This window comes from Lepidochelys kempii, chromosome 2 (genome assembly GCF_965140285.1).
Source record: "Lepidochelys kempii isolate rLepKem1 chromosome 2, rLepKem1.hap1, whole genome shotgun sequence".
NCBI lineage: Eukaryota > Metazoa > Chordata > Testudines > Cheloniidae > Lepidochelys > Lepidochelys kempii.
In genome coordinates, this window is record NC_136381.1 from 197,483,213 (window position 1) to 197,501,888 (window position 18,676).

Sequence of the window (18,676 nt, forward strand, 5' to 3'; positions counted from 1 at the left end):
TTGATTAACCTCTAAACTTAGTATTTTTAAAATTTCTGACAGGTAATAAATCAACCAAGCCCAATTGTAATTAATTTCTGTACCTGGTTTTTAATTTATTTATTTTTTAACTTCGACTTGTGCGCATATCTTGTTTACTTGGAGAACTTTCAAACTACCATATGTTGAAGTGGGAGAATAAGACAGCTCAACCTGGCCCTGTATATCTTATAAAAAGACGGTGATAGAAAATCATTTCAAAAAATGGTTTCAGCTCTGACAGATTTGTTCTCATTGTAGACAGATCATAATGTAGTTAAATGATTTTTGAAAACCATTACTAAGAGTAGATTCCTGCCTTTGTTGCAGAGTTAAAATCTGTTAACCTCACTATGACCTATCTACACTGGAGGCAAAACTATGCTAGCTCAAATTATTTTTAATATAAGGTTTCCTAGTTGTACTTTTTGGTAGAATAGACAGGTCTTGTGTGTCTTAAGGTTATGTAAAGACCAATGACTCATAGCAAGACTAACTGAGCAGATGCTGATTTTCCTCCAGGTCACATTATGGTAGTAAGAGACATTGTCTGCACTGGCATTTTTCATTTTTCTCACCATTTTTCTCACCATTGTATTTTCACATGTACTAACAATAACTAGAATGTGAGTGTAGACTGAGCACAATCATTTTTATCACCTCCTCTGAGCAGAGTTAGAAAACATGGTGGTTAAAAACACTTGTGCCCAAAATACATCAGAGCTCCAACTATTGTTAGTGCTGGTGGAAATGCAATGATGAGAGATTTCCTGAAAATTGCCAGCACAGATACAGTCATAATGACCCAGGCTGAAACATTACCTGCTGGGTGAAACCACTGAAACCTGACTGTTCTTAAGTGCCTCACGTGCATACCTAATAATTCCTCTATATTGCTAGAATCCTGTTTTTTATTGCTAGTTCATTTTTAATCCATGACAGGGCTTTAGCCCTTACCTCACAGTTACTTGTTTTCTTTACTAGTTTCTTGTGATTTTATTGAAAACCTTTTGAAATCCAAATAAATTACTTCCACCAGATGCCCTTTATCCATTATGTTATAGAATAATAGAATTTAACAGGTCAGAGAGGCAAAATTTACCCTTCCTGCAACTAAGCTGGTTTGATCTTATCAGCATATACGTATTCAAGCATTTCATTACTCTGACCTTTATTACATTCTGTCAGTTTTCCTAATGCTGAGGTGAGTCTGCAAGCCTGTGGTCATCTCTGATTCCTTGTAAAAGATGAGCATCAGGTTTGCTACCCTCCAATCTTAAGCAACAATTTTTATTTTAAGGAATGTACAATATTTACAGTCCCACTTTTAGTTTAGATTTCTGTTTGCATTCTTGAATTTAAGTCCTTTTACATTTTAATTATAAGCATATAGCAGTGAGTTAGCAATATTTTCACTTTTTAAACATGAACATGAGGCAAATAGGAGTTATATTATCAGAGGCTTAAATGAGGCAGTTAAAATGTATGTTAAAATTAGTGAAGACTTTTATTTTAGATTTATTCATTTTCATAACAAGTAATTCTGGGTGAAATTCACTTCTCTTTAAGTTCAGTGCAGAGTTCAGAGAAATGAAATACTGAAAGAATGGGCCAGTGAAGTCAAGTCCCTCTGGCGCAGGGCAGGTATACCCCATCACCCCTTGTAAATTTATATTTACTGAACACAAAGATTGTTTAACCTTACATGTGCTATATAACCTAACAGTTGATCATCTGGTATGGGAATGCAGGGAGTTTTCCCAGGAAAGAAAGGCTTTTTATGGAGAATTTAGATGCTTTAAGGTGACAGAATATACTATGGAGGATTTAGGAAGAGTATTGGGAAAGTAAGGTAACAGTCAAAAAGCTCGAAAATGTTTTAAGGATATAGCACAGGGTAAAGAGAGTATATTGGCATGACTGTACAAGGAAGATAGTAAGTGGCAGTTATCCGTGTGTGCACCTCCTTCACCACAAAACAGAAAAGAAAAGAAGAAGAAGAAGAAAGGAAGCTCCAGAAGAGGGGAGCTCCCAGAAAGCCTGAATTAGGCAAAAACTTTCCAGGTAAGGAGGCCTGGGAGAGACTCTGAACAAGCTGAAAAAGATTCCATATCTGCTGCTAGAACTTAGAGTCTAGTTTTTGGGACTTGGAAGTTTTATCTGGGCTCAGAGGTAACAACCTTTAAACCCTTGTACAAATGTTCCTTTCAGAAGGCTTCATTAAACGGAGAGATACTGCTGTAAAGAGAAAAGGAGTACTTGTGGCACCTTAGAGACTAACAAATTTATTTGAGCATAAGCATAGGATGCCGATGAAGTGAGCTGTAGCTCACGAAAGCTTATGCTCAAATAAATTTGTTAGTCTCTAAGGTGCCACAAGTACTCCTTTTCTTTTTGCGAATACAGACTAACACGGCTGCTACTCTGAAACCTGCTGTAAAGAGTTTGGCTTCTTCTTGACCAGGCTGTTTAAGTCATTTCATTTGTACCTCATTAAGGGGGGGAAGTTGAGGCAGGCCACAGGAGAGCCACACTCACCCTCAAGAGAGTGCTTGGGAGGTGATAGCTCCCCTCTTATACATGCCCATGATACTGAATGAAAGTGTGATGGGTGTTCACCTCACACCCAAGTGGAAGGGGTTAATGGAGGCCTCAGGGGCCTGCCACATATTGTCCCAGAAAAGAGCATGGGAGGCGAGTCCTCCTAGCAGCATAGAGAGGCTGAGCAGGAAGCAGCCAATTGGAGGGAGGCTGCATGAAGCATCCCATCAGGCCCAGCAGGTTAGTACAAAAAGACCTGTGGGGCAGAACAGGGTCAGTTGCTGCAGGGAGCCCAAGGAGTGAGGAATGTGTTCCTAGCAGCAAGGGTAGCACCTTGGACAGAGCAGTTGATGGCAGGGACCAGGAGAGCAATAGGGAGCTCCTGGCTGGCTGCTGGGACTTACTGACTGAATGTCCCAAGAATAGCGCAAAGAAGGCACTGAGGCCACGGGGAAATGGCCCAGGGAATTGAAGCAGCATTGAAGGAAGATGAGGAGACACAGCAGAAGGCTTCTATCTACAGGGTCCCTGGATTGGGACCTGGAGCAGTGGGCTGGCCCAGGTCATCCCTATTCACCACTGGGGAAGTGGCTTGACTATTGACCAGTGGTACCCACCCCCAGAAGAGGGAAATACCAATGGTGACCCAGCTGGAGGGCTCAGTCATGAAGAGGATGTTGCGGTCCTTGGACTGAGGCGGGTCTGCAGCAGAGAAATGACAGAAAAGGCACCGTCGGAGAGGGTGTACCAGCTGGCAGAGCTAATCCCTGTGACGGTCAACAGGAGGCACCACTGTGGTGAGCGGACCCCATCACCGAAAGACTTGCCAATCTCTAACCAAGGCTACTGACTATAACTTGGTATCAACTGAACCATCATTTGAAACCTGTAATTTCATAGAATCAAGAGTGCAGAAAATGAGTGCAATATTGAGCTTAGGCATGTGCTTAACTTTACTCCTGGGAATAGCCCCAAGGACATCAGTGGAATTGCTTGCAGTAGTATAAGTTAAGCACATGCATAAATATTTGCAGACTGGGATCCTTAATTTTTTCAAGCAGCTCTCGTGAATACTGAGTGAAGCAGCAGCACTTCCTCTGCACTTCCTCTGTCACTTATACAGCAGGCACGTGACCCACTCAGTTGGGAAAATCCCCAGATCCCACATTTGGATCAGAACCACAGAAAATCACATTCTCCCTAAGGGAAAGGACATAACTGGTATTTACCCCATTTGTACAAACAAGACCAATACATGACAGAACCCTTGATACCGCATTTATACTGTTGAGTGAAAATTCTTCTCAAAGAATCTATCAATACATCATCTTTCCCTGGATCCATACAATGAGGATACTTAACTTTATGAACAGGTAATCTCCCTGACACAACTGGCTAGAGCAAATCCCTCTTTGGTGGTCTGTGCAATATATTCCCAAAATGTTGCCCATCAGAATTTAGACAGATTTTAATTTCATGTAGTGTAGAAAACCTTTGCAAGTCAGAGAAACAGCTCTCAGCTCTAGTGCCTTTACAAGGAGCCACATCTCACACTGAATTCACAAAGCTGGGAGTGGATGTTGGGAACAGCATCAATAAGCCAAATAATTCTGAAAAGATCATGGTGTTGGAAATCTAGTAACACACTCCACTGACCTGGGGCCGGATCCAAGAGAGGTACAGAACTATTAGATAAGAGGCTCTCAAAAGCCAGAAATATCGGATCTTCATGATAGCTGGATCCCAGATAACCAGATCCCATGCTTGGCAGGACTTCATGTTTAGCTATCAAATCTAGATCCAGGTTCTGATCCCATATCCATCTGGATCCAAATCCATACTTGTCAGCCATGGATCTGTACCCAGCTTGGGTTTTGTTTTTTGGTTTGGTTTGGGGAGGGGGAGGTTGGTACCTTCAGATCTTGGCTGCCAGATCTGGATTCAGGTTTTTCAGCCCCCAATCAACGCTTGGCTGCCAGATCCGGATCTGGTCTGTGGATATAGATCCTCTGGAAACGGGCTCCAATGGCCAGAAGGCCACTTTAAGCACATAGCATCTCCTCTTTTCTTTAAAAGAAAAACTTGACTAACTGACAGACTAACTATAAACAAATTTTGCCTCAAAAGAATAAAAAAAGAGAGAGAAAAGAAATGCAGATGATGGAAGCATTGAGCACACTGTGTGCGATCTGAGTTTCCTGTACCTACAGTGGTTAGAAAGGAACGGAGGAACAGTTGTGGCCATTTCCCCTTTCAGAACTCTCCAGGATGAGAGATGCAACTTGCCCCAGTGAGCTTTGCTTTCAAGAAGGTTCTGGAAGCTCATGGTGCAGGCTCCTTGATCCACAAGTGTGAATATCCAGATGCCACTCAAAGAAGAAGGAAGTATTCTTAGGAACGGTATGCAGCCTCCACAGATGAGTTACCCAGAGGTGAATCTGAGCTGAATAGAACCCAATGGGAACTACACAGGTGGGTCAAAGGACTAACAAACTCCATCAATGTTTCATATTAGAGAAAGGCATGTAGTTAAGTTTATAAGATTGAAATGCAATTTATGACTACTAGAGGATTTACTTTGATCAATTCCTTCTGAACATCTGAAGATCCACCATCTTGCCAGAATCCCTCCAGAATTCAAGATGTGTTCAGAATCACTACACCAAGCTTATCTGCTTTTATTTTTAAATCGTTTTCAGTTATTTACAATTTGTTTCAAGCCTTAATAAAATATTCCATGTAAATAACAACAAAATTATAAATGGGTATTTACTTTTAAGTCTCTCCTATCAACTTGAAAATATATTTTACTTTTGTTAGCAATGTTATCAGGTAACATTTAACATTAATTAAAATAACTGCCTTTGTAACTATGCAAATTATTCACTTAAGAATCTATGACTAAATAGAAAAATGGATAGAGTGGTTCCTTATTTTTTTTAAAAGCTATCTTGGAATTCAGCCATTAAAGAATCTATTTCTTTAAACTTGTTGGTTATGTTCTCAATACACTCCCCAGCCCTGAAAGCTATCCCATCAATAATAATACAATCCTCTTGGGTGTCGTTTTCCATTGGCCTTCCTTCAGTACTCTCTGTGCTGCATTTAGTTACCTGAAAAGCAAATATGCATTCTCTAGATGCATTACATTAAATTTAAAAACAACAATAGTAAGCAATATGCTTTGTTATCAAGTTCAGTCAACATGTCAACAATCCACAGTCCAAATATATATAAAACTCTCATCACAAGCAGTCAAACTGTGAATTTGCCTGGACATACTTTTTGGTAAATGTAAAGCATCTGGAAGAATATAGCGGTATGTCTAATACGCAGTAAGCTGAGGTATAAATCTACAGCACTTCCAGTAGGCCATGCACTAACTGTCTGTGTGGACCCTACTGATGTACAGGAAAAATTCCCTAATGCACTTTGACGTACTGCTGTTTCAAACCACAGCACGTCAACGCACTTGAAACTTTTAGTGCCCATGGACCCTTAGTGCATGACATGCTGGAGCACTGTAGATTTACACCACAGCTTACTGAACAGTAAGTCCTCCAATAGATGTGCCCTTAATAAACCAAAATCTCTTCTATTATATTGTCATTTTACTGAGACCTTAATTTTTGAAGCTTAAATGTAAGAACCACTTTCTACCAAGAATATTGTGAAATGCATCTCAAACCAAAGGGAAGTAATGCTACTCTTCGCTATGCAACCTATAGATTATCAAACTATGGACAAAGACCCCCAAATGAATGTATGTGTCAGGGCACTGCCTCCGCAGTATTCTCCTCAACTCCAGATACAGAAGCCTCTCTAAGTCTTAGGCACTATGGTTCTTAAGAGGGAACTAAAGAGGTAGACTAGTTAAGTGAGAAAATTTGTCTCACTTACCCAGAAAATGTCATTCTAGGTAGAGATATGGGTCCATAAATTCAATAGTGATGAGTTCTATAGTCTCCCTGCTATAGGAGGTGGAGTCAGGTGTTTTAATTGGCTGAGCTGACTCTCTAGATAACTCCTCCCACTCAATAGCCCCTCCAGAGAGTTGCTTCCAAAGCTGCTATCGAATCTGAATAAAACACTTTCACATATTAACAATAGCAAAAATCTGCCCGGCATCTAAGACAGAGGTGGGCAAACTACGGCCCGCGGGACCCTCCTGCCCAGCCCCTGAGGTCCAGGCCTGGGAGGCTAGCCCCCGGCCCCTCCCTCACTGTTCCTCCTCCTCCCCCGCAGCCTCAGTGCACCATGCTGATGGTGTAGTGTATTAAATTGCGCCATGTAGGAATGTGCTACGGGTAGCAGTTACGGAGAGCAATTTATTACACTACACTGGTGCAACGCTCTGGGCGGCATGGCTGTAGCACTGCCAGCCACTACTGCTCTGCGCGGTAAGGGAGCAGGGGGGGTTGGATAGAGGGCAGGGAGTTCAGGGTGGTGGTCAGGGGGCAGGGGTGTGGATGGGGTCAGGGCGGTCAGAGGGTAGGGAATGGGAGGGGGGGTTGAATGGGGGCAGGTGTCCCAGGGGGGCAGTCAGAAAGGAGGGGGGGTTGGATGGGGCGCTGGGGGGCAGTCAGGGACAGTGGTTCTGGGGCTGGTCAGGGGACAGGGAACGGGGGGGAGGGTGGATGGGGCAGGAGTCCTGGGGGGGCTGTCAGGGGGCAAGAAGCAATGGGCGGTGGATAGGGGGCAGGGGCCCAGGCTGGCACAGCCTCCCCTAACTGGCCCTCCATACAATTTCTGAAACCCGATTTGGCCCTCAGGCCAAAAAGTCTGCCTGAAGTTCTAAGAAGTAGAACTGTCTAACCTGACAAAAACACATGAACTGGGATAACCCCAAGGGTCATACTGTTATCCCTTAGCTCTCCCTAAAAAGGGAAGAAAACAATGCAACATTACTGAGCAATAACCTCCCGAAAGAAGGAGATGAAAAAATACAGGGCGGGATGAATTTATGGACCTATCCCCCTACCCAGAACAAAAATTTCCAGGTGAGACAATTTTTTTTCACTCTCACTTTGAGAGATGGGTTCATAAATTCAGTAGTCATCCAATTTTTGTAGCAATACTACCAACCCACCCCCATCTCTACCAATTGCTGGGTTGGCTAAGAGTGAGCTATGGCTTAGAAAATCGTCCTACAAAAGTCTGCTTCACCCAACTGAAGTCTATTAATCTTACAGAAATTAACCAACATATGCAGGGACACCCAAGATGGCTGCCCTGCAAAACTGTACATATGGTGCACTGGACTAACCGTCCTGTGAAGCTGCCATTGCCTTCTTGGAATGGGCTTTAAACTTGAATGAGAGAGATTACCCTTAGTTTAAAATTCCTTGGAAAATCTTCCCCCTTCCAATATACCTTGCTATGGAGGACCTGGAAGCTTTCCGACCCTTAGCTATGTGGTATTCTACAATGAACAAAGTGGAAGCTTTACTGAAGGATTTTGTACTGTAAACATAAATCTTAATTTGCCTTCTAGACATCTAAGATGTGCCAAACCCTTTCTTTTGGATGGTCTGGATTTGGGCAAAAAGAGGGGAGCGAAATCTCCTGGGATTAGGGGAAGAAGGATATTATCTCAGGAATGGATGATGGGTCTGTTTGTCGAACCACTCTTTCATTATAGAAAAAAACATAATTTTGAGGGGGGTCAGGTAAGGCTCTCAACTGATACCCTTCATGTGGGTGTTATGGCCACTAGAAAGGTGACCTTAATTGTCAGGAAATATAGTGACACTTCAGAGAGTGGGTCAAAAATTGACCGCCCCCCCAAAGCATTTAATATTAGAAAAGATCCCATGGAGCTACCCTTGAATGGAAGGAGGTATGATAAGGACAAAGGGAGGTCCTTGCAACACTCATAGCTCCCTGTCATGATCCTTTGACTAGTGGAGGGGACGGATGGAGTGAAGGTGACTGGAGTTCTGCAGTTTTACCATGCACCAGTTCTGTTGACTGGCGCTCCTGGGGCCTCCATCGTTCACCCAGCGATGGAGCCTAGTTTGCATCAGTGACTGCAGATTGAGCCCCGGTGTCCTTGGCTGTTTTTCAGCTCCTGGTGGCTTCCGCAGTGCACACTCCTGCAGCGGGATACCTGGCAATGCGGCCTGGTCCATGTCAGTAGTCACGGTATGGGTTCTAGTGTTCTGTGACACTTTCTTCAGCGCCTTGTCTTACTGGGGCCCCCATTTGCCTATGGCTACTACCACACTATCCTATGAGGCAGACCAACAGCCTGCTTTTCAATCCTGGTAGCACCAAGTTTGGAGGAGCAAAAGAAACTTTTCCCCTTCAATACACTCAACCCTTGTCCTGACCCTTCTTTCAAGCTTTTTCAGCCCATATCAGGGATAATCTGTGGGGAGAGATTGGAGCTCTGTGAGGTGAATTTTAATAGCCCTTAAAAAGACAGTAACACTGTACAAAGGAAAAAAACCAGACAGCTGAGGGAAAAAGAACCTAGAAAAACAGGAAAAAGAAGTAAAAAATAATCAGGTTATGGCCAAATTACAGATTTCCTAACTTTTCACCTGCTTTACTTGCAGAGGCAGAGAAAATTCTGGAGGGGTTCAGAAGTGGAAAAAGCTATCTGGAGAGTCAGCCTGACCATCAAACCATCTGACTCTGTTACTGAAAAAATGGAGACTGAAGAACCCATCACGACTGAATTTATGGACCCAACCCCCAAAGAGAGAACAACTGTTTGTGTATGACATAGTCCTTGGGAATTAGATGGATTTGTAATAGACAGGAGCTCCTTCCTCATACTCCTAAATTGGGTGACAGTCCACTGCAAAGGAGTGGAGCTGACACTGGAAACAGGGAGCCAAAGGAACAGCAGACAAGCTCAGATGTTCTTGTCCCCCGAGGGTGTCTTGAGATTTATAGGGATTTCAAGACACCTGTAGTGTCAAGGGGTTGGACACTTTGTTCCACAAGTAGAAGCTATCTGCCCTCACCTTTTCCCATTTCTACCTGAACAATTTGGAAAGCACTCATGTCGTTAACAAAATTATAATGGGCATATCTGAGTCGACTCTCAGTGACATTAATCTTGCTATAAAGTGACAATTTTGTAGGACAGACAGTATAACATTTCAATGAAATCAAATTTTCACCTTGCTTTAGTATTAAACAATCCTACAACTAATTTTAATATTTAATATATAATTTCAAGCCATTGATTTTTAAGATTTTTCAACCAGTATTAAGGCAGAATGGACATTTGTTTTGTTTACAGCCCCAACTCAGGGCTTCCAGATTTCCAGTGAGGATTAAGCATGATATGCACCACTAGGACTACCATTAGGCTCATAAATGCTGATTGTCATAAAAATGTTTAAATGCTTTCAAACTGTTTATTCATGGTAATTGTTTCCTATCTTTTAAACTTGTAGACTGGGAGGCTAAACAAAATGTAAAATTTTTCTTGTATGCTACACAAACTGATGTCACAAAACTATAGCAGGAACAGAATGATAAAAACATTATTGAATGAGAGATTCTGGAATGGGCAAGAACAAAAGAGGCCACTGATTTGTGGAATGTAGCACATTTATAATGCTGAACAGCATTCTGTAGGATGCTGAAGGTCAATAAACAAAATGATAATTCTACAGTCCATTTTTCATTTTAAGAGAATATTAAAACATTGGATAAATGAGTGTAGGACATGAGAGGAAGGTAGGAGAGCCTTCTGCTAATGTTGACCTATTCCAGTTTCATCAGAGAGGCATTTAAGGAGTGGCCAACTTTCTAAACAAAATTTAGGTGACCTTTCCTCCTACTGTTGCATTTGCATACTCATTCTCAGGAAAGCATGAACATAGGCTGAGGTATGTAGCTTAATTTTTTTAATAATAAAATGTTAAGTAATTTCAATAAGATGCTCTTATGCTACTCTTGAAGACTTATGCCAAAAGCTGAGATAACATTATTATCTACTGGAGAACATAGCTTCAATACTTTTATCAAATACTCATTTGACAGGCTCGTCATATAACCAATCCTCTTTTTCCTTTTGGGTACAAATTTTGAATTCAGTAAAAGGCAGTTCAGGGAAAACTGGAAAGAAGAAAACATTTATAGAGGAAGCAATGTATTTAGTTAATATTTTTCTCTTCTTTTTGTAATTAAAATTTTGATGGAGCTTTCCATGTTGAGAAATGAGGGGTGGAGGTTAAATGAAAATTTTCTCCTTCCCAACTTAGTTTACCTTGTTCTAGATCCTAGAGTAAAATCTATTTTGCTTGTCATAACACAATCAGCTGCCACAGAAATTATTGTGATTTCACAAATTCAGCATTTTAGATCTAATCCTTTCACCTGTATTCTGTATGTGAGTGAGTACAGTATGAAAGACTCTCCTTTACTGGGCTTTATTTTTTTTTCTGAGTTTTGGCCCCACATGCTGGACAATGCTTTAAGTCAAAATGCTTTAGAACCAGTGGTTCCACATCTTATGGAAGGTATTGTGTTCAGAAAAATGATGTTTAGTACCCTACAATATGACTTTCATTTTGTCCATATTTTGGAGGAGGAAATTTGCCTGTTGAGGCAATGCTTTAGGTCAAACTGCGTTTCATCAAAACACATTTACACAAATAGACAATTCACTGTATCTTGTAGAAGGCAGAAAAGAAGATGTCCCAGAGTCTTCAGAAAGTGCACAGTTTAATCTATTATATCTTTTGTGAACATGCACATACAATTACTGTGTTGTCCATTCAGGTAAGGATTAAGCATAGCTAACATGTGAGATCTGTTCAGAGATTCCTTCAATGCTACCAGGTCCTAGAGCATCCTTAAAAGCCCCCTGGGTCTTTTTCAGTAATTCAGCTGAGCAGATGGCCCAGGAATCTTCACAAACGGAATGGAAAAAAAACCCTGCCTGCCCAAGAAAGTAACCATACTCCCATAAAAGAGAGCAGACAATGATGAGTCTATCCATTGGGATGGAAGGGGAAGGCATATCCTCTGCATCCAAGTTGTAAACAATATAGGAAAGACAGACTAGAGCAAAGAGGTGTGGGAATAGCACTGCATATAAAGATTTCCATAGAATCCAGTGAGATAAAAGTTTTGAGTGGAGAAGACTCCTTCTATTTCACTAGTATCTCAGGGGGATGTCATACAGCAGCTACTAAAGTCAGGCATTTTAAAATCAGGAGATCCAGATAACTTGTATCCAAGAATTTTTAAATAGCTGTGTGAAGATCTCACAAGACGATTAATTATGATTTTCAATAAATCTTGGAATACAAGAGAAGTTCCAGAAGACTGGAAGAAATCTAATGCTGTGCCAATACTTAAAAAGGGTAATAATAGGCCTATCATGTCTGACATTGATTGAGGGTTAGATAGTGACGTGGCTGATATAGCAATCAACTAATAAAGAATTAAAGGAGGAGAATATAATTAATGCCAATCAACATGGGTTTAGGGAAAATAGATCCTAACTTAATATTTTTCTGATGAAATTACATTTTGATTGATAAAGGTAATAGTATTGATGTAACAGACTTCTATACAGCATTGGACTTGGTACCATACAACATTTTCATTAAAAAACCACAAAGATACAAAATTAACATGGTACTTGTTGAATGGATCAAAAGCTGGCTAACTGATAGCTCTCAAGACAATTCTAAATGGGGAATCATCATTGAGTGGGTGTGGTCTAATGAACTCCCACAGGGATCTATTCTTGGTCCTATACTATTTAACATTTTTATAAATGACCTGGAAGAAAACATAAAATCATCACTGATAAAGTTTGAAGGTGACATACAAATTGGGGGAGTGGTAAATAATGAAGAGGACAGGTTACTGATACAGAGGAATCTGGTTCTCTTGGTAAATGAAGCACAAGCAAACTATGTATTTTAATGTGGCTAAATGTATACATCTATCAACAAAGAATGTAGGCTATAATTCCAGGATGGGCAACTCTATCCTGTGATGCAGTGACTCTGAAAAAGATTTGAGGGTCATGGTGGAAAATCGACTGAACATGACCTCCCAGTGTAATGCTATGGCTAAAAGGGTTAATGCAGTCTGTGGGTACATAAACAGGGGAATCTTGAATAGAAGTAGGGAAGTTATTTTACCTCTGTACTGTGCACTGGTGTGATTGCTACTGAAATATTCTGTCCAGTTCTGGTGTCCAAAATTCAAGAAGGATATTGAAAAATTGGAGATGGTTCAGAAAGCCAGAAGAATGATTAAGGGATTAGAAAACTAGAGTCAAGGAGCTCAATCTATTTATCATAACAAAGCGAAGATTAAGGGGTGACTTGATTATAGTCAATAAGTATCTACATGGGGAATAATATTAAACAATAGGCTTTTTCAATCTAGCAGAGAAAGGTATAACATGATCCAGTGGCTGGAAGTCAACGCTAGACAAATTCAGACTGGAAATTTTTAACAGTGCGAGTAATTAACCAGTGGAACAAGTTACTAAGTGTTTTGGTGGATTCCCCACCACTGACAATTTTAAAATCAAGATTGGATGTTTTTCTAAAAGATCTGCTCTATGAATTATTTTGGGGAACTTCTATAGCTGTATTATACAGGAGGTCATACTAAAAGATAACAATGGTCCCTTCTCATCTTTGCATTGATGAATCTAAGACCAGACTGCTGAATCTATAGAAATACAAATGCAAACTGTAAGAACATAAATATAGTAGGAAAACAAAAAGTCAATCAATGTGGCTATATAGCAAGCCTCAAGAGGCTTGTTGATCCAAACAGAAATCCTTCAAACTTTGGAAATCTGATCCTAGTGAAGCCAATAAACAGAAGCATAAATTACAGTAGGCAACAAATGTAAGGGAAATTAGAAGGGCCAAACTGCATTTTGAAGAGCAAATAGCTAAAGGCATAAAACAAAAATAACGAGAAACTCTTTAATTACATGAGAAGCAGGAAGCTGGTGAAAGAACTGGTAGGTATGCAATTAAGGGAGCAATTCAGGAAGATACATGCATTGTTGAGAAGCTCACTGCAGTCTTCACGGCTGAGAATTCTGGGGAGATATCTACTCCTCACCTGCTCTTTTCTGCTACTAAAGATGAGGCAGTCTCAGAGACTGAGGTATCAGATGAGGAAATGGAGCAAACTGATCATTTAAAATGTGTTAAGTCACCAGGCCCAATGGAGTACATCCAGAAATTCTGAAGAAGTTTAAGTGTGAAGTAGATGAGCTGTTAAAAAATATGCAAGCTCTCATTAAAAACAGCCCCTGTTCAAAAGGATTGGAGGGTAGCAAATGATCTATCTATATTTTAAAAGGGTTCAATGGGTTTCTGTAAAGGAAAATAGTGTGTTTCACTAAACTCTTAGAATGAATAGTTTAGTGAATAAAAGAGTCAATAAAATAGTGGATAAAGGAGAACCACTTGACATAGCTTCTTTAGTAGCTTCTTTTGAGGGTCCTTGTCAAGGGCTTTAAAGAAGTCTAAATAAACTAAGTAGTTATGGAATGAAAAACAAAGTATTGTCATGGATCAAAACTTGGCTAGGAGACAGAAAACAAAATGCAGGATGACATGGTCAATTTTCATCATGGCAAAAAGTTAACAATGGTATGCCTCAAGGTTCTATACAAGGTCCTTTGTCATTATACTCATTAATGATCTGGAAAGTTGGGGTGAGCAGTGAAGTAGCAAAATTTCCAGATGACACAAAGTTTAATCAGGATCAGAAAGGACTATTGGGGACGTCAGAGAGACCTACACAAGCCAGATGAACGAGCAACACAATGGTAAATGAAATTCAATGTTGATAAATGCAAAATAATGCATATTAGAGGGGAAATTTTAAAGTATTGATACACCTTTCAGGGTTCTCAGTTAACTGTATCAAGTCAAGAAAGTGTCATTATAGACAGCTCAATGAATACCTCTGCTAACCATGCACCTGTGGTCAATAAATTTAACAAGATGTTAGGATAAGGATCAGAATGGTGAATAACACAAAGAATATTATAATTCCTTTATATAAATATATGGTGCAGCCTTATCCATTTCAAAAAAGATATTGCAGAATTAGAGGGAGTTCAGAGAATGACAAAAATGATCTAGGTTTGTCAAGAACAGAGATTGAAAAGACTGTGATTGTTTACCTTAGAAAGAAGACAAATGATCAGAGACACAATGCAAGTATGTAAAACAATGAATGGTATATAGAATGCAGATCAGGAATTTCTGTTCTCCTTTGTCTCACAATAATAATAAATAATAAATAATAATAATAATAAAGAACAATGGAGATAATCAATTAAATTAAAAGGTGAACATTCAAAATCAAGAAAAGGAAGCACTTTAAAAAACTAACGTCTGGAACTTATTGCCACAGGAATAAACTGAGGTCTAGAACATGAGATTGAAAAAGACTGGATATTTATATGGCTATCCAGAGTTTTCATAATTAATTATAAAAAGTTTGGAAAGGATATTAAATTTTGTGCTTCAGGGATTGTCAATCTCCAGGATCAGGATGAGACCTGGTGCCTGATTCATAAAGGTATTTAGGTACCTAAAGATGAATATAGGCACCTAGAGGAATTTACAAAAGTACCTAAGCAGGTAAGGTGGGAGTTAGGTGGCTAACCTACTTATGTGCTTTTGTAAACACCACGAAGAGCTATCTGTATTTTTAGGTGCCTAAATACCTTTTTAACCTATCCCTAATGCAGGGGGCAGATTATCCCACATCGGACCAGGCTTCTTACACTTCCTCTGAAGCATCTGGTCTAGGCCACTATCAACAGTCAGGATACTGGACTAGATGGACCTCTGATCAACTCTTGTGTTCCTAAGAAATAGTTCTCTGAGGGGGGGAGATCAGGGGACTCCATCTTTCATCTTCAGTAGTATGGAGTGATTATCTTGGTGGAGTGATGTGCAGGGAGAAGTGCATGGATATGGCCAGTGAATTTAAAGCTATATATAGCCAACCAGTCAAATCCCTCCCTACCCATGTCATGTAGCAGTTCTACTGAGTCTATATAAACAGGAAAGAGGAAGTTGGAGGAGGGAGGCAACTCATCCTTCCAGATTCCATTTGCAAAGCCTATTTATATTTATCTCACAGAGGGGAGAGCCTTTCACCCTGCACTATGACTTTATTGCAAGAGAAAATAGGAGAATTGCTAAAAAAGGGAAAAAGCCCTTGTCTGCAAACAAATGATTTTGTAATTAGCAAGAATAATTAAAACAGACAATTTAGAAGGACATTCAGTTTATGTCAGAACCGAATAGATCTGAAAGTTTTCCTATCATAGCAGTTATTCTTTGAAGCTTTTATTAAATACATATTGCAAAATTCTCATGGCAAATTCCCACAAAGATCAACAAATAATTGTACACCATATCCCCATGAAGTACAAAGTTTCTAAAGAAAAAAGGATGTAGCAAGGCTAAACTAAGAATTTTTGGGCAGTGCAAACCTATCCCAATTCCTTGCTTCCAAAATTTGGCTAAAATAAAAGGCTATGTGAAGTACTAGGCATATCCCATCATTTAAAGTACAAACAGGTACACAATATTTTTACCAGAGGAAGAGCCAATAAATATGGCCTTACCAGTTCTGAAACCATTTTGACCTAAAGAATCATCTTATCTTGCACATGGAATCAAAGCTTAGAAAACAAAGCCCAGCAAAGGGGAGCTAAGAGGCCCACAGCCCAAGAGAATCAAAGGAACAGTGTTTTTTGAGAAACAACCTTAGAATTAAAAAAGAGGGCTCTAAACAAGACTTAATTAAGCCCTGTGTTCACTGGAGTACCCGGATACTGTTGCAAGGAGTGGGTAGAAGAACTCTAACCTTAAATGTAGTGGCAATGCATGGAATGCAGTGGCAATGCACGGAACTAATGTTCCAAAGGCTATGAAGGGAATGGAGTATCAGGGATAAAGCTTCAAAGGGCTTCAGGCACTATCCCACTGAAGAAGAGCCCATGAGAATAAAACATCCTGCAAAACTATTTCCTTTTCAAATAAAAAAGACTAACACTAGGCATAACAACAGTAAAGGATGAAGGAGTATGATGCTGTGTTTTAAGAGTATGTTGCTATAAATTGAGACAATCCTCTTGTAGGCAGGTGGCACTTTTCCAAAAAGGGCCATATTTTTGGTGTTTAATGTACCATAATACACACATCTACATCATATATCAATTGAAAGCTTATTTTATATATGTTTAGATGAGGTAGGATGTGGAACTTCCAAGCTGTGCTATAAGCCTGTAAGCACAGTGAAACAATGGTACCCAAAATGAGAGTGTCATTTTTGCATATTTCCAGAAACACTGCAACATGACTCTGACTACAATTTTTACTGTTTTAAGTAAATTTCAACCCCTTAATGTGGTGTTTATTGGTCAAAGCTACCAAATGACAATGTATTAAAAGATTTTTGTTGGTTTTCAATCTGCAAGTATTTTTTTTCATAAACGATGACACTGTTTAGCAGGGCAAAAATGGCAAATATCAACATTTTGCAATATACTAACATTAAATGTTTTCACATTGCATATGCTTAATTGTCAAAGTATCTCACAAGTGATTATAATAATTTTCTATATTTTCAATTGAAATTTTCTGACCATATCAGTCTCATACTTAAGTTTTTGCACCAGTAACAGTAGATTGTGTGCACATAGTTTGTACTGCATAGAGGGTAATTATAAATGTACATGAATTCCTAATGTAATGAGTCTCCATTTGTATGCTTTTGTACATATAATGTAGTATCTGCTTGGTAGAAGGTTTTAACTTGTAATTGCCTATGCATGCAGTATTAGCCTTTGAAATATTCTAGAAACTAACTTTTTAATACAGTGACACTTATGCATAGGTCAGAATTAGTATCAGATAGGCAATGCACAGTTTCATATTATGAATATGCAAAAGCTAAGAGAGAAAGAAATGGCCTAACAAGAAGTAGTGAAGACAAAGTCTACAAATGAGTCCTTGCCCCTGCACTGAAGAGGTATGAAGAACATATTACTGCTCTTACAAATAATGTCATCAACAATATGACAAATTCATTTAATCCTGAATCACATCCAAGAGGTGCTTATCAACGTATCTACTGAACTGCATGTAATATCAGATGTAAAGAGTCTCTACTGAAAATAGCAGATATTGGTGAAGAACAAATGAAGAAATTTGTGAGAAGAGCACTTGATTCTCATGGGATACATAGCTTCTTCAGCCCAGTCAAGAAATCTGGCATCAAAACTTTTGATCACATATCCAAGAAGACCAAATTTAAGTCTTGCAAGGGAGGTACAATCACAGCAGCTTTCAGGCCATAACCTGTTTTCCACAGAGCCCTACCCTTAGCAAGACACAGATATATTTCAATGATAACTGTTTTTAGTCTCCCAATAAGATTTGTGTCTATGTCCCCCTTGCATCCTAATGGAACAATGAGAAGAACAGAAAAAGCTGAATTAGGATATCAGGTGGAAGTTCAAGCTGAAAGCATCCATAAGCTAAGAGCATGCAACAAAGAAACCACAGTGTACATCAGAGATGCCATGGTTGTCATACAAATGATGGCTGGAGACAAATTCCACAGATTTGATGAACTGGCAGCTGAGTACTTGAGGCAGGTCCTAAAAGGATTTGACAAAGCTAAAACTAAAACTGAAGTCTTTGACAGATATGACAAGAATAAGTGAAAACTACAGAAAGACAGCACTGGACAGAATCTAAAGGTTGGATGCAATAGGTTGAAATACTACATAGAGTCATTAAACTAACAGAAACAAATACAAGTATTTCAAAGAGGTAATTTTTACGTGTTGATGGTGTCATTGTTTACCCCATTTCTATGGTAATGGCACCACTTGACAGCTCCACATCATTCCTCATCTTAAGACATAATAAGCTATCAAATGATGTATCATGTGCATGTATGTAGAGCAGGGGTGAAAGTAACTCCGAAGACTTACTGGTATGGGGGCTGGGGCCAGCTCCGCTTCTGGACCCTGGAATGGGAGGGGCAGGTCTGGGGGGGTCAGCATCCCCCAGTCAGCCTTTCCAGGCTGCCTGGCCCGTGCCACCTGGGGCTCCAGTGGTGATTT

The 18,676-nt window shown here is 39.8% G+C and overlaps 1 protein-coding gene across 1 annotated transcript in view; it reads right to left on the reverse strand.

Moving 5' to 3' along the window:
* Positions 1-5,348: 5,348 nt before the first annotated feature.
* The window catches only part of ZCWPW2 (zinc finger CW-type and PWWP domain containing 2), a 113,413-nt gene continuing 100,085 nt past the window's right edge, over positions 5,349-18,676 (reverse strand). The window contains exon 9 of the mRNA XM_078851333.1: positions 5,349-5,672. Coding sequence (XP_078707459.1) covers positions 5,499-5,672 — 174 coding nt within the window. The 3' untranslated portion in view covers positions 5,349-5,498. The remainder of the gene's footprint in view (positions 5,673-18,676) is intronic.